This window comes from Phlebotomus argentipes, unplaced genomic scaffold (assembly GCF_947086385.1).
Source record: "Phlebotomus argentipes unplaced genomic scaffold, Phlebotomus argentipes genome assembly scaffold_4, whole genome shotgun sequence".
In the NCBI taxonomy this organism is placed as follows: Eukaryota; Metazoa; Arthropoda; class Insecta; order Diptera; family Psychodidae; genus Phlebotomus; species Phlebotomus argentipes.
The window spans coordinates 4,509,216-4,529,588 of NW_026776174.1; the positions used below are offsets into that span (position 1 = coordinate 4,509,216).

General features: G+C 39.5%; 1 protein-coding gene across 1 annotated transcript; it reads left to right on the top strand.

The window, feature by feature from the left end:
• Nucleotides 1–32: 32 nt before the first annotated feature.
• On the top strand, nt 33–17,673 carry LOC132257583 (homeotic protein empty spiracles). Its single transcript, XM_059754557.1, has 4 exons — nt 33–816; nt 5,446–5,603; nt 10,264–10,472; nt 17,576–17,673. The coding sequence occupies exons 1-4, from the start codon at nt 33–35 to the stop codon at nt 17,631–17,633; spliced, it is 1,209 nt and encodes a 402-aa protein (XP_059610540.1). The 3' UTR covers nt 17,634–17,673.
• The last annotated feature ends 2,700 nt before the right edge of the window (nt 17,674–20,373 follow it).

Sequence of the window (20,373 nt, forward strand, 5' to 3'; positions counted from 1 at the left end):
GATTTGTGAAGAGAGTTGGTGTGAAACCTAAGATGATGCCTCTGGCTCCGACATCAGTTATGGCAATGCCAACGTCCAAGCCAAAAATAGGCTTCAGCATAGACTCGATTGTGGGCAATGGTGTGACGAAGACACCGGCTCATTTTTCACCAAACAGCGAGGGCTCCGAGAGGCCACTGAGCCCACTCAGCGACTGTAGCTATCCCACGGAATTGTCGCATCAGCAATTGAGGAGTCCCAGCAGTGTCTCACCGTCTGACCTCATGCACCGCCGAATAGCCAGTTCACCCTCGAACGAGAAGAACCGCACGATGCGATTATCGCCATCGCACCAAACCATCATCGATACCCACCGGATGGCGTCCCAGGAGCGCCCCGATAAGAATCGATCGCCATCCCATCCCGGACTGCCAGCAGAACACGAGCAACATGCGCTACGCCGGCCATCGAGATCACCCTCGCCGCCGGGTTCGCTGCCTCCGCCTCCGCCGGGCAACAAAGGGCCCATCGTCGTGCCAGGCATTCCTGCGGGCCTCGTGCGCCCCTTCCCTGTGGCCCCCAGCAACATGGCCGACATCAAGACCCTGCCTCCGTACTTGAACTCACCGGAAATGGTAACGGCGCACAACCCGCACTTCCTGGCCGCTCAATTCCAAATGGCCGCCGCTCTGCAGTCCGGTCAGTTTCCACCGGGAGCCGGGATGCCGCAGCATCCAGCACACATGCCCAATCCTAACATGCCACGCGACAGCTATCCACTCTATCCCTGGCTGCTGAGCCGACATGGAAGGATATTCCCCCACCGCTTTCCTGGAAGTAAGTTCAGGTCTCCCTATCCTCCAAAATTACATATACAAATTGGGCTACTTCCCGGACGAAACATTCTTGCAGATCTGGCAAATCTATTTTAATCTTCACTTATCATAAATTAAGCCATTTACTCAAAGTTATATATGTAATAAGTAAGCTTCAAGATCGCCACATGATACCTATTAGAATATTAACTTGTAATTGATGCATTGCGTGACTTTTCTTGGAATTTTAAAGAACATACATAAGTCATTTGGTTAAATTACAAGAAAAGGTCTTTACACACTATATGAAGCATGTGAGTAAGGAAATATATATAAGTCAACATGCTGTGTGAAAAAGGAAAAATTTTATGTATATTTGAATGTACAGACGGTGCAAACTCAAGGAAAGGGAAATTCTCCATGAAAGTAGACGAAGAAAAATAATGACATTGATCTTAAATTAAAGGATATTTCTTTAAAGTTAAATTCTCACGGGAAGCAATATCTAAATTTAAAAGTGGTTTTGAAATTTTTTAAATTTAGGTAATTTTATTTTTCTTAAAATAACTTGAAATAGTACGTCACTAATTGTTATTCAAGCAAACAACATTCGTTTACAAAACACATTTTTTATAGGCCTAAAATATTCTTACGCATATATTAACTTTTTTTTCATACATTCCAATGGGGACAAAATTGGGAAATATCTCAGGGATGTTGCTTTATTAAAGTGATTAGTGTTGCTATAGTTCACAGCTTGTTCGGTGCCTTCCTCACTGCTTCGTGCAACATTTGAAACATTCCCTGAAAACCATCTGTCACACTCAATCAGCCAGTTCATACACTCATTTTTTGTGCCTCTAGTGTCACATATGATCTCGATAAAAAAAATCGACTGCCTTTTGTGTGGACCATTTCATGCCATTTTTGCGTCACCCTCCGATGTTGGCATCTTTTTTCCCCTGCCACATTATTCTCCACTTTAGCAGAATCTGTGTCTACCTGAGGGGCGTGAAATTGTCATGGATCAACGAGATTTTTTTTGTCCTGTCCTCGAGAAATCATAATAATTAACACCCAGAGAATGAGCACTGATGCTTTCTCACATTTTGTCTAGCGAGCATCTGAAGTGGGAAGAAGGAGCGGCGAGAAGAGAGATGTTTTAGACATTAACTATCACGGAGCGTTAAATTCAATTCGCATTTTGCAAACGGCGAATAAAAGACCGCCTGCTGGCAATTATGCAGTCAGAAGGCAATTTGCTCTCTTGAGATCGACTAATAGCTATCCAAGATCCCCATCAATCCGTTTCCAATTCCCTCACTCAGTTTCACATGGTGAATTGCAAAGGTAAACGTAACAATTAAATTTGACTTAATTTTTGCGTTCCTTACTAATTGATACTTTTCTTATAAATACACACGGTACACACAATGTTACCCTCCATCTATCCTTCTCACACTGCCGTAGTTGTGTCAAGTCACGAGCTCTTGAGTTCATACTTAATTCTCAATATTCTTTTTTCGCTTATTCTCCATGTACATAAATATCGACCATAATTGGTTTTCGTTTATAGCTAAAGGTTATATTACCCCTAATTATTCTCAAATTAACAACAATTTTGTAAAATAACATAAGTGTTCAGGAACTGTAGTGAGGATACATTCGTGTTCAACTCGTAATTTATTTGAGAGAGTCATTTAGCGTGTATTTAGCCACTTATGTGGCGCATCAATTTTGTGATTTAGATCAATAGACAACACCAAAAAGCCAGACTCTTTAGCGCACTATTAGTAAATTGCCACGATATGTTGAAATGGAGTGAGATTATAATTTGGATTATTGAGAAACTACAAAAGCATGTTAAGATTGAAGTGCTGTTAGCGTGCTTGAATTCCTAAACGGAGTTCACAGCTGTCTCTGTCTCAATTACTTTTCAGAGAAGAGCTGCATAAAGAATGTTACTTACTTGGTTACTTAGAGTGCAGAAAATGCTAAATTATTTCTAAAGAGGCTATGTTTCTAGTTAAGTTATTACAATTCTCTTTAAATATTCGCGAAATTCTGAGAAGTGAGTTATAGGTCTTGGCATATACATTTAGGTTTGTGAATTTTTAAAATCACAAATAGTATTAATTTTTGGTTATTTGCATTTGATAGTTTTTGAAAACTTTATTGATTTTTCATCTATCTCAAACTGCCAGATGAATTTTTTTCCTTTCCACTCTTGAGCTAGTTTTTTTTTATTCTTCTAGTCACAGTGCCACAGAAAACAACAATTATCAGTCAAAATAATTGAAATCGCACAAGAGCAGATCATGTGCTGGACTTACACAGTGCAATTATTGCGAAGCCATAACTCATAATTCCTTTCACCTTTATTGGAAGAACATTCTCCACAGGCATCGAAATTCTTACCACGGGCTGGGGAATAAACAATTTTTGCATCTTCACCACTAATTACAGTACATTTACACTTTGAACGCCAAAAACTGTAATTCAATTATTTTAAGCGTAAATTATCGCCGCTTCTTCTCATGCCCAGTTGAGAGATGTGAAGAGCGAAATTATATGCATTTTTCATCTCTTTTGTGTATTAAACTCCACCACCTGAGTTATTGCAACAATATTTCTGCACTGCCGTGAAAAATCATCTTGGTGTCCCTACGCGACCGCAAAGGCAGTTCGTATTTTTAAATTATATGTTTATTAACTCATTGTATTTTTAATGACGAGGAAAGAGTGTCAGTTATCAGCAAAATGCATTGGTTCATTTAATAAATTTATAATACGGGGTCATTACATATTTGTACACTGGCAGATACACGAAAAAGGTGAGCTCTCACAGTTGCACATGTGAGGACGGCACAATCATTGGGCGCGTACAGGCTTGTCTCGGTGACATGTCAACACTGAGTTGTGGACTTTTCGCCGGACAAGTCCTAATCAATTGCTAATTTGGTGAGATTCTGAACACCAATGCACTCACGCCACTGTTTGCGAATAGTGCGCAGTATTTGACTCCCTTGAAATTTGAATGTTTTAGCAAACGAGGTGATGGCGTGAATCGTGAGCTTCCTGTAAGCTCGCCACTCAATTGCTTTCATTTCTGATACTGCTTCACTTGTATGGACGTGAGCATGTATGGAGGTAAAATGCAGTGTATGCTGCTTTTCATGGCTTCATGTCCCGAGTAAACGGGTATAATTTACCATAATGAATGCTCGATGTTTATTAAGTTGAATAAATTATCATTGCAGATAATTGTCGATAAAATACCATATATACGCTAAATACCATATTGCATATATACATCTTTAATGGAGACTCGCACACACATTTTTATTTATCTCCTAGTTTGCATAATTAAAGACCTCCTAATGGTGGTGGAATAGTTTCCACAGTAGATTTATTGGAGGTGCAAATTCCTCCGCGCACAGCCATTCAATAATTTACCCCATATCACACTCTCTCGGCCCAAAAACTGATCCACAGATGCACTGGCGGGAATGATGGATAGATGTGCAGAAAGTGCACAAGAAGGATGATGATAGCCGAGGGAACTTCCCATTTTCAGCAAAATTATCGGTTATTATTTATTTACACCACAACGAGGTGATCTTCGCGTTGAATATTGCACTGGAAAATTATTTGCCAAAGTAAATCTTGATCGTTTAGGCAATCAAGCGCTTCTCATATCCACCTCTCGTTATACCCTTTTCCACCTCCTTGTGCCTCTTTTTTCTGGTGGCCTTTTATCTCTCCCTCAAGTACCTACACATTTTGCGAGGGAAATAACCCAGGCGCAAGATTAAGCGTGGAAACCACAGAGATTTTTGCGCGATGTGCTAATAAACTTTAAAGCGTCGTGATCGATTTCTTCAGCACACCACAAATTATCGTATGGCAATTTGAATTTAAATTAGTACAAATTTGCAGCAACAGATGCCAAGTATAGACGATGTGCTATTACCTTTCCTTTTCGGATTTGATTTGGTCGGGGCGCATTTGCTCACCCAAAAGCCACTTAATTCCAATTCCACATCACATACACACGATTCTCTTTCACAATCCTCTCTTTTTTCTCGCCCATTCATTTACTCTGACCACAAAGTTCCCTTAACTACGATAAATGAGAAGTGATTATTAACTGGAGAAGACCAATTGGTGTTGCTATTGACAGATTTTACCTCTTCAAAATAAATAACTTAAGATGAATTAATTGCGGGGCCCGAGCTGTGGTGCGAATCTTCACAAATGCAAATGGATTGTGAAAGTAGCACCTACTCTCAACAGCGCCTTTTGAAAGCCCTCTAGGTAAATCACTCTATCGCAGATCATCCACACAGTTAATGTTTATATAGGAATGAAATACAAATAGAAGAGGAGAATAAAACAAATTGATCATCGCGGTGACTCAATTATCTCACCATGTATCTAAATTGCAGAGATTTGTGGGAGATAAGCGGACGTGGAGTTTATAGGGTGGCTGAAAATTAGTCACCTGAAGCATGTCTATACACACATAGCAAAAACCATACGTAGAATAAGCCAAATCAATATGATAACGACATATTAAATTGTATAAAATTGCTCTTGATCTCTGATCTCAAATATTGAATTTCTAATTTGTATTTCTTCGTTTTTCTAGATTTTCTCCTGCAGCCGTTTCGTAAGCCAAAACGAGTGAGAACGGCCTTCTCACCTTCGCAACTGCTCAAATTAGAGCACGCCTTCGAGAGCAATCACTATGTTGTGGGAGCTGAAAGAAAGACTTTGGCGCAAGCCCTTAGCTTAACAGAGACACAGGTGAGTGAGGAATTTTTTGCGACCCCCACGAGTCCTTCCGGTGACGTCCTCCAAGTCACTAGTCGCATGACGACTATTCCATTCTGGGGTGCTATCGATTGTGTCCTGTCGGAGGTGCTCTGAAAGCCTATTTGCGATTTTGACAAGTGTTGCGTGCACACTCTTCAGAGGTGCAAAAATCAATACATTTACTCTTGATTAGCTCATTCCCGACGGTCGCTCGATTTCTCTCATTCTCTTCGCATCTTCAACTCTCAGAAGATGCCACGAATATTTTGCGGTCTTTTCGAGTATCGATTTCACTGAAATTCTATCGTTTTCATATGTATACATACCTGTGAAATTATAGGTATCAGAAATAAAATAAAGGTTATGCAAAGATCTTTGAAATTGGCAAATTCTACTCTCTTTAATTGCCTCAATTTGAGTGGAGGTTGGAAAGCCTTCACTTGAGAAAACATCAACATTAACCCCTGTTTAATCGTTTTTTTTTTCATATCGAAAAAAATTTGTTTAGCTTTGAATTTGATGGTCACAAATCATCACTATTAGTATAACAATGTGTTTTGCCAGGGTGTTATCTTGATATTTCAGTCTTTTCTTTAAATATCACTTTGAACAGAACGTACAAACTTAATAAATGCATTCAATTCCATATTTACAGCGTGATTGTAAGTCAATCAAATCAGTTTGTACGTGTCTAATTTGATTAAATAATTTTTCATTTTTACTTGAAACTAAATATCATGCAAATTGCTTGAACAATAAAAGACCATTACAAATTTATGCACTTTCAGTGCGATAAGTGTTGTGATTGATTTTCCCACACTTTCATGCCGCCCCTCAATGAAATATTCATCAAACAATGATAGATACAAATTAAATAGATTCTGAACTTTGATCCAAGCGTAACCTTTTCCAATGCAAATTTGGATAAAGTAGAGCATTTTGTGGGATTTTCATTGGAAAGTTTCGCAGTCTCCTGAGGAAAATGTGAGCATTGGTCGGGGAGTAATCTGGCGAGGGTTGGGATAATTTGATTAGGCGGCAGTTGAAGGGTAGATGAGGCTCACTGTTGCCTATGGAAACGGAATTTGCGCACATCCCTCCGAATCCCGTCGATGGTGGTGAAAATCTCTCTGTACATAGCAAGATAATTGACGTGATATGGAACTCAAATTGGAACAAATTAATTGAGTTTTAATTCTATTTAATTTCGACACCCGCATTCTGTGGGTGGGTTGATTTAGTGCATGGCGTGGGATGTGCCACTCAACACCAATTCCTCCATTACCTTTTCGAGCATCCATAGACCTCAGCGCCAAATCAATCTCTCGTGTCTGGCGAAGGAAGGTGAATGGAATGGAGAGAAATGAGGAAAATTATTGTGAAATTTATTGGAATCATTTAATTCCGTGTGACCTTAAAATCAGTTGCAAATCACGAAGCGCGACTTCAATTTAGTTCTCGCAAATAGTCACAGTTAACGACAGACAAATATACAAATCAGAAAATGCAAATTGTGAGCATTTTCAGTCGCTCTAACCAAATGTATCTTCCAGCAGCTAATGCAAATTGACCCCATTTTCTCCAACTAATGGTGAATTTTCCGCGCGCCAAATTGCACACCATGCCAGAATAAATCTCTCTCACGAGCCTTTTGAGGCGGCTCCAGGGCCCGGTAAACTTTAACGGTAGTGCACAAACCCCAAATTAACATATCACACACGGTCCTGATAGGGAGTCCACAAATGGTAATTACGCTGCAAACGATTTTGGAATCGCATATCCACACAATCACACATTAGCGGAGCGCCTTGAAACTGATCCACTTCTACTGCCATTCCGAGGAGTTACAGTACAAAGATTGGTAATTGGATCTTATATTATTAAGAATCTTTTGAGAGTTTGAAGATTTGGAGAAGTTTTATCACTATTAGATACTGATTTTCTCAATTTCATTTGCCCTATTAATTAGAAACCATCTTTGTAACCTGCTTGGAAAACCTTAACCGTGGCACATGATTAAATCTTTCTAACACGACTGCTTCGTTTTGCAAGATGCTAGAGTTCTGAATGATGAGCTCAGCACGTAGATCTTCCTTTAGCACCATAATTCACATCACAGCGTGATTCTGGAGGGACATAGAAGTGCAGAGAAAATTTTCCGTTCCTCATTTGACACCCTGATTCCACTCTTGCACCCATTCTAGCCATCCGAGAATCCCTCAAAGTTGTAATAATACTTTGCCAAGTGGTACGAAGAATGCAAATGAGATTGATGCAACTCGATGTACAAGACATTTTTTGAATACAATATAATCCACACATCGCCAGTGCGAATATGGAGGTGGAATAAACAATGGGAATCTCATGACTTGTACCTGTTCAAATTGCTGCTGATGTGACTTACAGTATCACTTTATTGCTCACATTCTGACGAAGGATTGTCCCTTGCAATTTTCCATCTCGCACAAATCCTTGCCAATGTGCAGTCATAAAGCACTCGCCACATCTTTCCCGAATACATTATGGCTGTGGCCATTGTGCGTGATTGAGAGCTGTGTGACATGGGTGAGGAAGGAATCTTTCCCAAGAAATTCACGTCCAATTAAATCAATCCCCATCACATTTATACAGTATGAATTTATCGCCCTGCGATTGATTAGCTTCCATTTATTTTATTGCACAGCTTCCAGCAGTTCCACTTCCGAGATTTATCTCAATTGTTCCAACCCCAAATGCTTCACATGCAACTTTTTTTTCCACGCCGTGCAACGCTCTCGTCAACCCCTAGCGCTCAACTTAATTTGAGCCGGGGAAGTCCCTGCTCTGTGCCTTGCGAATTGCGAGTTTTATTGAGTGAATATCAGTGAGATCAAGATGGCCGAGTGGAAATTGAGGGCCAGGAAGCGGAAACTGTCTCATACCTCGATAAGCTCTCCCTCTGGCCACTCAAATCCGAGGGCTCATCTCCCAGCGGGTGGCTCTGCGTGTCCCTAATGTTGGCACTTAGTTGTCCACACCCCACTCCCAACATAAATCCTCTCAAAAAGGGTTACTTATTTCGGCAGAAAGCCTTCCGAAAGCAGACTTCTTCGCCAGCCACTTTCCAACTGTTCTGGCGTTGAGAAACCCCTGGCAGAGCTGATTTTCAACCCCATTTTGAGGAGGGTGACTGATGATGTTTCACCATGTTGGTTACATGCTAGGGTTAAGTATGCTCAATCTCAATTCGTTCCCCCTTATTCAGAGGCCCCGCCATCCGTGGAATTTGTCTTTCTATTCGTGAAAATGGTCTTTTATTATTATTTGTGGGGTGTTCAATTTACATTGAACACAATCAAGCTAGAATCATGTTGAAGCGCACAGCCATAGAAATCACCCTTCATCAATTTATTCATGCAATATGTTATTGTGACTTGAAACAACATTAACTGTCGCCATACAGATATATTGCTAATCACTTCCCCAGAGAGTGAGAGAGAGACGAGAGTGTGTGTGCGAATGACTCAGTGGGATTGGAGAGGGATGACTGGGTATCGAGGGTAGAGTTTCCAGATTAAGCGGATTTTTATGCGAAGTGACGTTATACGCTGCTAAATGGTGTGGAAAATTCAAATAAATTGATGGGAATGCTTGTTTGGGCAACGGAAAGCGCCTGCGTACCATTCCGTCAGGCGTGTCCAAGATTTTCCATGAGTTCAATCCCCACGCGTTGCCGCTCTTGCGCGCACATTCCGCCCCACTCTGAGTTTCCCCAACTGCCACTCACTTCCACTAGCACTTCATCGTCCAAAATCATCATCATATTAGCACTACTCACAGCCCCCAAAATATTCTTATTGACACAAACGAGTCTCGAATATGGCACGTCAAATTGTTTCACACGAAATAATATTTGAATTGAATTTATCACACAGACAGAGTGTTTTAGCCAAAAGCATTTAATGTGTTTTTACATTGTAGGACTAACTTTTTGAGACATCACAGCAAAAATTCACATAAACTGTCTCTAAATCTTAATTTTGAATAGAAGATTGTCTGACTTTCTAGGATATTAGGTTTTGCACAGTGCAGATATGTTAATTTTTAGTTTAACCTTATCGGATTAAGAAAATAATAAGGTGAACTTTCTCACACTCTCTTAACTTAAACTAACGCTGGGTCTATAAGGCAATAGCGACAATATCCAATCGAGCAAGTTGGAGGCAATGGGGAGATGCTTTCTGAAATAGAGAGCAATCTTTTGAGATTTACTGCATCCCATCACAGTGTTTACGTACACACCACTGACTGTGTGTTCAATTTAACGTGCGCGCGAATCACATTTATATTTCTCCTGGAATATTTCCCTTCCAATCCGTTGAGCCAGTGATAAATGACTACAACCATTTCCGATTTATGCTCCTTTTTTCCTTCGACCAACACATGCAAATCGCTGAATAGGTTTACTTTTTTTTCTCTCCCCTGGACCAAGTACACGGAAAAAAATTATGTTTACAAATTCCTCCTTTAATGGCTCTCGCGCGTCGTCTGGCTTTCTCAGCAATTTGTTTTATGCAAATCGCCATGCTCCTCCATGATTTGCACGCTCTTTTTGTGTGTTATGGGACATTTGCTAAATATGTTTCTCTTGTGCGGATGCCTCTCGTTCCAGGTAAAAGTGTGGTTCCAGAATCGACGGACGAAGCACAAAAGAATGCAGCAAGAGGAGGACGCAAAGAGTGGCAATACCAACAGTCAGAGCCAGAAGAATCCCTCTAGTCCCGACAACAACAACGGTAGTCAAATTAGTTATGATGAGGACGAGCTCATCGATATGGAGATGGACGATTGCCCAAGTGACGACGAGGGAGATCCCAACATGTGAGACAATTTCTTCTACCAAAACCACTATAATCCCAGTGATGGCAGTGAGAGTGACGATCTGATCGTAATTGACTAAATCACATCGCTTTTCCCCTTATCAACTCCAACGGAAAAAAGGTGTGAGAACACGAAATTCTCTGTGCATGTGACTGGTGTACAAACGAAAAGATATTCATTTGCTATCAAGTATCATTTAAATGAGTTCCTCAATTAGTAAGTGACATCGTAATACAGCAAGCTATTTAGCCAGTCTTACCGCAATCACCCGTGCAAAGTGATTGATGGATGATGGCGTGTGGACGATGGAGAAGAATACAAACAATTAAGAGAATATCAGCTTAAAATTTGTGATATGACTTGTTTATACCATATTGCTATAAACAAAATACTTTCCGATGTAAATAACCATCAAATTCTTAAGTAATAGTGTCCTAATTTAATTACAAATCCGTAGAAATATAGTGGCTCCTGAAATTGTACATTGCATTTGGGAGGAGAATTTGTCATCCGCGGTGAAAAAATGTACTTTAATTTAAAATGTGCCAAATTTTATCTGACGCACCCGAAAACGCATGCAAAATGGCATCAATGCGTTTTCTCTTCACTTGCGAATTGTGCATGGAAAACGGGTAGAAGAACAAAAAAAAACGTGTGGTTGAGAGTGAGGCAAGTTAACTTAATTAGCAAACAATTTGCCCTTTTCCCGTGAGCGTCAAACAAATTAGCAAGGAGACTTATAAAATTACTATTGCAGCAGAATACAAGTAATTAAGTAAGTTACTTGATTTAAAGAATCTATGTATGTGTCAAATAAAAATGATGGATGTGTAAATAGTAGAGATTATATAGAGAATAGAGAACATTGTATGGATTGAAGTGAATATATGGGATTTCGATAAGGAATGATTTTGAAATTGGAATAAAATACCACCAAAAATGGTGGTTTCTGTCGAAAAACAGTAAAGAAAATATTGATTGTAAAATGTTTAGCAAATAAAAAGGCTCAAATAAAATCAATCTTTTGAAAAGAAATAAAATATTGGCATTTTCTTCTAAATTTTTACTAATGATTGACATTGAAATGATCTACGAACCAATTAAATCTCCTCAGTAGCATTAGTATGAACAACCCTTTTTCTCGTCTCTACATTTTAATATATATTGGAAACCCAAGTCCCATAAAAACAAAAACCCAAGTTCGACGAACACTTTTTCGGCAGACAGTGTAAGTCAACAAAAAGTGGAGGAATCGTGGAATCGAAAATTGGATTTTAATTACAGGGTGTAGACAAACTAAATGGGCCCTTTTCTCCCTCAAGTTCAACTTGGAATTTTTAAGAGCCTGCTGCTCACTATGAAATTACGAAGCTAAATACCCTCAATTAGGAATCATTTATACTCATCAAAAAAATTACACATGATTGATGGCTCGTTTGGAATTAATTAATTTCTCTATTTTTCTTGCGTGAAAACTGTGCGAAAGGTGAGGCTCTCTTGATCTCGTTCTGTGAATCACTGAGACTCGAATTAACGACCATACCGAGAATATATATATATAGACAAGTAATGTATATCTCGAGGAGACATAAAAGCTGCGCAGAGCAAGCTGAATTTTCGGCGAACGCGACCGTCGCAACAACTTTATAATGTTATTACAATAAAATACCAGAAATTTAAAATTTAATTTGCCTTAATTTGTCTTAACTCTCTCCATCTTTGACTACATAATTCCTCTCATATGTGTCTCAATTTTCGAATCACGGAACGCATCACGCGATGTAATTTATAAGTATGTACACATGTAAAATGCCACATATTAAATACCCACATCACCTGATGAAGAGTACGATGGTGTGGCAGGAAAAAAAATCTTATAATAGACATTTAATAGTGGTAATCAGAATTAACATGAAAATAGCAGGCCTTCGGTCATTCACAATCCACTTGCAATCGAGAGACACACATCTTCGTGGTTGGAGAATTGAGGAATCATAAGTTGAGATTATATTAAGAAACAATGATGTATCATTAACTAATAGCAATTTGTTGTGGATTATCTCTCACAAATTTTTCACGTTGTTCAATTGAGGAGCGACGCCACGAAGAGTTCTCTGGCAAGAGAGCAATAATGCCGAGCTGAAGAAGATGGTTTTCAGTTCGTCTTAGCGTGTAATAGCCGAGCAAATTATTCTAAGCTGAAAATTACCATTTCATCAAACACCGTCTATTTAATATTTTCAGAGATGGGAGAAAAATTTTGAAAAATTACACGAGTTTCTTAACATTCCGCGTTCATGTGTTTTGCCCAGGAAATTGAGAAATAAGTTGTGGAGAAAACGTGGTGAAGCAGCTATTAAATTACTTAAATTGAGATATTTCTTCTTAGCGATGACCAATTCCCACAAATTGGGAGAGAAATATGTTTTTTGTTTTGTATTTTTGCAACGTGTTCGGCGACTTTTGAATATACCTTGCGAAGCGTCAACTTACAAATCTCCAGAAATTGCCTGAGACTCAACATGGGAGATCCGAAAAGTTATTTTAAATGCAATTAGGAAGAAGATAATTCGATTACATGATGCGATTATTTCTCATAATCCCATTCGGAGTCCAAGACTGCCGCGAAAAGGCCAACGCCGAAGTCGGGCTTATCTGCAGAAGGCAAGTGACAGAGTCCCGGGGTCTGAGCCATCCCTGGGTGTCCCTGGGCGATTGAGTCTTGAAGATTTCGAGGCGGCAAAGGAGACAATTCTCTTTTTTCCCCCTTCTCAGCATTTAAGGAGAGATAAAAATTTTCATATTCTCAGAAAGATTTTTTTCTCGTCTCTGCGCATCTTTTTCTTCCACCATTAGTGATTAGACAACGAAACAACCACAGAGTTTGGGGTGATTTATGATGTCAAGGGGTTTAGATGAGCATGAGCTCAACTTAACACGATTCCCGAGGATTTGGCCAAGAAGGAGAGGCTCTATTCACCAAAGATGTCATGTTAAGTTAATAAGGCAGTTATTTATTGTTGAAATACGTTTTTATCAGTTATCCTTGTAAGGTCGCTAATTAATATGCAGGATGAAGAGAGAGAGAATGAGGGAAAAAGGAAGAATGATGTCCGACAATTTGTTCTCTTGCCATTGAGGATTTGTATGAAAAGAAAAAAGAGTCGTAAATCATTTTAATTGGAATCTCTTGGTTTCCTCTCTCGCCATGGCGAAAAAAAGAGAGAACCCAATAAAATTATCATAATCAGTTTTGCTCCTTTTTGGTCACTTTCTGCGCCAAAAGCACCACCAGCCAAATTCAATTTTGATCTCGCCCTCAGAACCATGTTTGCTGAATGCAAATTCCTCTTTGCTGCTCGCAAGTATCCTCCATATAGGAGCGGCTCATTCATTTGCAACGCACACTTCTGCATCGAGATTAGCCAGAGAAGGGAGAAGTGCCAAGGCACAATGCTACCAATGTTCAGGAGGCACAGGAAGAGAACACACTTAATTGATATATTCCCGAATCAAGCCTTTAACTAGGCTTCTACTTATATTCCAAATGCACTCATTGGAAATTATGATGAAGATAAAATCATACTTAAATCCTTATCGCGATAGAGCAGTAAAAAAACCGATATTCTTCCGCGTACATAACTTTCAAATGCCTTCTCACAATTCCAATTAAGGAACCTTATGTTCTGACTAATCAATCCCAAAATGCTAAACCACAACCGCCATGATTATCACGATTTAGCAGAGATGTTGTGTGTTTCTCACCTCTTCAACTCAACCCAGAGATATTTGGGATGAGAAGGTGAGACAAGAGACACAGATCTTAATTGAAATTTTCTCCTGGGTCTTCAACATCTAGAACAGCTGAACCTGAAATAATGACGCCGTCTCATCATCTGACCGTAGCGTGTAAATGTTTGATTTCAGTGGAGGCTCAAAGATGAAGAAGAAAAGTCATTAGATTTAACAAATTATTATAATCAAACAGACAGAATATGTTGTTGCTTTTTGTGGCCACTCATCAGTGTGAAGGCATACATTTCTAATTAGATTTCAGGCACCTTTAGCCAATATCATAATCCAAAAATCATCCCATAGGAGAGAGAGAGATTCCTCTCTTTTCATGCCATGATGAAAAATCCACTGATCACCGTGTGAAAAGGCCAAAAAAATCAATCTTTTTTACACTCTCCGCGCGCAACTCATACAATTTTTCACACAATTTCAGTCCATGGTGTGTGAATTTGAAAAGAACCAGTATTAACTTATACAGACGTCTGCCTAATGACTGATCAGTTATGATTACATTAAATGGTCGTAGATTATTTTAATGTGTTTCTCTGAATAAATTGAGAGGAGCAGCGATGCTGGAAGGAGGCGATTATTTCAGCAGAGTTAGTGGCTTGTTTGTACATACCTCATAATGTTCGACCATATAAACACGATTTATGAACTCTGTCACTTTATCATCCATCGGAGCACTGAGCCATTTGCTAACATCTCACACGACCAATCTATATGTGCGCATTATGTTCGCTGATGTATAGACACACCGAAGATGTTCAAAGCTTTTCAATGGCGAGCAGCGCTTTTTGTGAGCATTGTGAGAAAAAGAATAGCTTATTACCTGGAAATTAGATAGTGTCCAGTGTTAAATAAACACGAGGCGGAAAGGAAGAGGCGAGAGCGAGAGAAAATAGTCGTAATTGTTACTCAAATTTATGGTATCTGCACAATTGTATCAAAAATTATTGCTTAATCACTTCACACATAATAAATTGGGTGTGATTGTGTGTATTTATCTGAGAGACTGTGGCTCACAAGACGAATCATTTTCGATCGCTGCATGTTTTCTCTCCAATTTTCCCTTCTTCTTCTCACTTATGATCCGAGTTATTGCCAACATTCATCTCGTCCACTTAGCCTCCATCGCCAGAAAGTGCTGTACGTCCACATATCTGCTATGATATTATTTTAATAGAGACGTCTTATGGTACATTCGGTCGCAGCAGGACACTCAGTCCCCTGCGAAGATTGTTGCGTTGTCGGGCGCTCCCAGCATTCATCGTCATCTTTGGTCATCCAAATCAAACATACACCATTCGGTATTAATATGTTCTCGCGCGATGGGCATTTGAAACAATCTCCCGCGACCATTAATACCACGGCACAATTTCCTTAACACGACAGGATTGTGATTATATTAGACGTGTATTTTGTTACAAGAGTGAATACGATTTTGGGGGTTTATTTGCATGCCAACTGGAATATTTGGAGAGGTGTAAGTCTGAGAAGAGGTTCTTAGGCATCAACTTCGGCTTCTTACCACCTTCTGGAAAAGGATTACCATTCCACATAAACTACTGAACTTATAATCCAGTGTAGTTTATTGGCTAGGAAGTGCCATAAACGATCCTGCAATATTTCAAGTACTCAACAATAATGCCATATGCTAAGTAATATAATGATCTCATCGTCTGTTGCATATTAAACAAACCCATTAAATAATTTCTTTCCGTTTGCTTGCTTATATCGCCTCATTTAAGCATATTGGGAACGTTGAGAGCGTTGCTATTCGCACGTGTAATTAATGGTATTGAGTGTGAGTCATCCGGGCGACAATGTAATAAAATAATTTCTCGCGTAATCTAAAACCACAGATCGCGACAGTAATTCTCAATACAAGGAGAATCGGTGTCAGAATACAAACAACGGCATTATAATTAAATTAAACGCATAAATTTGTGCATATAAATATTATTTAGTATTTCTATATGTATCATACCGTTATTTATTATGTTGATAATTGGAGATAATTAAATCTATTAATCTTGTATTATACTTTTCTTCCAAGTGCCCAGGGTTCATTGTCGGGTAAACCGGTTTCCCATAGACCTATACAGTCTTCATTCGTCTCTCAACTCTATTCATCCTCCACTAAAACATCTCTTCCATCAGCCTTTATGATATTTCAATAAATAGTTGGAGAAAAGTTAATTAGCCACCTTCCACGAATTTCCTGGCAGAAATGTCCAACCTGTGTGACTTGAATAAAATCATTTATAATAAAGTCCGTCCATCTTTAGTCACCTCCATCAACATCATCATCTACCTGGAGGCACTTTATGCCTTCCTACGCACAACACTTAAAATCATAACGCGTCTAAATAATAACTTTATTACAATAAAATGACATCCAATGGATTGTTGTTAAATAACTCACAACAAAAGACACTCAAATGCTCACTAAGCAGCCAACCAGGCAACACAAAGAGACACAAAAAAGCACAATGCAACATAATGGCCATTCGGACAATGATAATAGTAATCGTAAAAAAGGACAAAGGTTTCCATAGAATTCCTGGACAACAAAAAAAATGGGAAAAAATCTTGGGATGCAACGATTCCCACTAAAAAGAGTCAAAAAGTGATATTAATAGAGAAAGAATGAGGGAATTTATGTCTATTGGGCACCTTTCCCATTTGACCAATAAAACATAAAATATATTGTTGGAAGGTAAATTAAATGGTCAGTTTTTTTCGCCTCTACCTTCCCTGTACAGGTGGCTATCGGGGGGTATTAAAAGCAAATTAATCATCTTCATCCTCAATTTTCATCGCACACTTTCAAACACCAACTCACATTCTCCACTCTCAAGTCCATAGTTTCGATTTAATGTGAAATTTTCCATGGTAATTTCTCCGTTTCTGTGGAATTATTTGTAGGTGTGAATGAGTGTGTTATTCCTAAGAAAAGTGGGCGATAAATCTTGGTAAAAGAAGGAGAAAAAAAAAGATGTGAATCTAAAATGCAACTATACATATTTTCATAGATACTTCCTTTGAGATACCTGAAGAATACTAATAGGTCCGTCTTTTGACCGCGGAATAATATGGCATTGCATTAGGAATTCAACAGGTGTTGCAGCTAATAGTAAAGATATCAAATGTTAAACCTGATGACTCGTTCTTCTTCACTCAAAAACTTGCCTATCCGCTCTGTAATTGCCCATCGATGGCTGAGCACTGTGGGCGAGTCAGAAGCCAGAGTCAGCGGAGATTTGAATAATTGATTTGATATTTTGTCAATTTTTCCGATATAGGAATAAATGGAGACTCCAAATGCCTGAGTGCTGCGTGCTTGCATTCGCCTGGAATTGAGTGGAGAAAAAAGTGAGAAGGAAGTTGCAGTATTATTGATAGGGCATAAATACACACGGAGGAGCGTGGTATGTGGATAAAATGAAATAAATGACTGAGATCATTTACGAAAAACAAGGTGAAGAGAACATTATAAATGCGTGTGTGTCTGGCTGGATGTTGAGGCACATCCACAACATGAAATTATATGGATACTCTCAGAGGTACCTCACATGGTAAATTATTGTGGTCCTAAATCAAATTCAACATAAGCACTCACTAACACTCGCATATCTAATAACAATGCGTCAGCAATCAATAAATTATCACTCATGACGCTTATACTTAAACGCTATTATGGCACTCCACACGCCTGTTTCAGTGCATTTTAAACACGGCAAATTTCCCCGGTGTTTGTCATCACGTGGTGGCCAGTGTTCTGAACAAATTCTTCGACTCCTCCACACGTTTCGGAGGCTTCTTGCCTTCGATGCACGTCGATGGGGCCTCCCGCCGCCCCCGCGCCCGGACACTTTCTTCGTCGTGCATGCGGAGAATGCTCAAGACATTGTAAAAAATGGGTGTTGGGCCGTCAAGCATAACACCAATTATAAATTAATATGCACATAATCTCTGTGAAATGGGTTAGGGAACATACACTCACTGGACTTTGTGTGAATGGCGAAGAGTGTGAGCGCACCATTAACGATTCCGGAGACGAGCGCAGTTAAACGGCGGTCGAGTCATTTGTTTATTTGCCTACGTGATCAAAGAGTGCCCAATACGGAGGGGCCGCAAGTGCTAACCTGGATGTTGCACTTGAAAGGTGGAGTGAGAGAGAGAAAAGGCGGAGGATCCAAGGAGTTCAATTAGGTGAAATTTTGCGCAAGGGGCAAAAAGAAGCCCATTATGCACTTTATTATTAACATCTCTCGCAGCGGGAGCAAGTTGGAAAGTGGCATTAAAGATTTCCAGCCTCTCGCGATCCGTCGACGAAATTCATAAATGGAGTATGGAAACGTGCACTCACATATGCAAAATTATAAGGGGCAGATCATTGAGCAGATGGCTGACAAGGAGTCTTAGAGTCTGTAGAAATGTTTATTGTCTGGGTGTAAAATGTAGTGAAGCAGGAATATTTATTTAAAAACACACTAATTAAAAGTAAGTTTGGATTGTGGCGTTTGACTTGAACTGATCGCCTTGTCAGGACACTTAATGACACTCTGTTGTTCCTCTGAGAGACCTCTGGTGAAAAGTGCAGAATCCACATGGAAGCAAATCAACGAGATAGCCACAGGGTGTAATGATTCTGTGGTCATGCGAACCACAAACATCACACTAGGCATTCATCAAAATATTTTAATTTGATGTCTGATTAGTTTATTTGTCGATGATGGCTGAATTATACTTCAGGAAAAGAGATCTTGCCATTCTCCACATTGCTTCTCACACTCACCCGAAACATGTTTATTAATTGTTCCACTGGCTCCAGTTGCCCGGTGAACACTTTAGCGCGTTATATACATTGTACTCGGCGCGGCGATTACTCTTCCTCATGACGACGACAACACTGTCGACTACCATCCATCGGGCCCACTCTCCTCGGCCGTGCGCCAGTTTGCGCTGAAATACTTTAGATAAAATGATTAAATAATTGGGCGGCCGAGTGAATTGAGTGGCTTCGCTTTGGGACGCGATGATATATGGTGAGCAATTACAACGCTGAATACTTTTGAGTCTCACCGAGCTTTTGGCGTTTCTAATTAATACATTAAAATAACTCTCATCCTTTAGACTCTGCGCGCGTCTCTCACTTCTTGGCCTCCAGACAGCATCTCCGGCTCTTCATTACAACATTATTAAACACATATCGGGGCCGAGACTGCTGCACGACCGGATAAACAAAAAAAAAGTGTCTCTTTCCCTGGTGCGTCGAGGAAAATAATAAATATTTTAATAAAACTTCCATTTCATCAAATTAACTCCTCACATTTTCAACTCTCAAGGGCCGAACTGGGTTTCGTCACGTGAGCAATATCTTCTTCGTCATCCGCGTGAATAGAGCCGTAAAGTGTCAGATGGTGGCGATCAATTAAAATTCTCACAATATTTTCATGACTCTTTTTCCACAATGGAAATCCCTAAATCCTGCCTTCCATCGCCTCGCCGTGTGATAGCAGTGTGATTTTTATTTGAAGAGCCCCTGCTGTGCCTGAGGGGGGCTAGTCACCTTTCCTGCGATTGATTTTCATTTCGTATAATACACAGCTTATGAATTTCAATGAGCACTTCTAAGAATATTGTCGTTTTAAATAATATGAGTGCATTTGTGAGTTTTTGATGCGCGTGAGATTCCCAACAACGATAAGTCACAATTTAGATTTTATTAATAACACCTCATACATTTTATTATTCTTTTTATCCTCTCGCACCGTTCGCACCACCGCTCATGATGAGTTGTAGTGGCACATTTGATAATTCAAACAGTGTTCTTGCTTGCTGAACTGCCTTCATGCACGATCACATTCTCAAAATGTCACTATCACTCACTGTGAGCGTCACATTATGTTATTTTTGTAATTGTTGCGTGAATTAAGCAAAAGCATTTGTGTGTGACAGCAGCAAGAGAAAAAAATCAAATTCTTTGTAGTATTCACGAGGAATTTTTATTGAGTCGCGTTTGTAGTTTTTTTATCCCTCATTTTATTAATAATTTAATTGCATTTCTGAGGTGAGGAGCAAGAAATAAAGGCAAGAG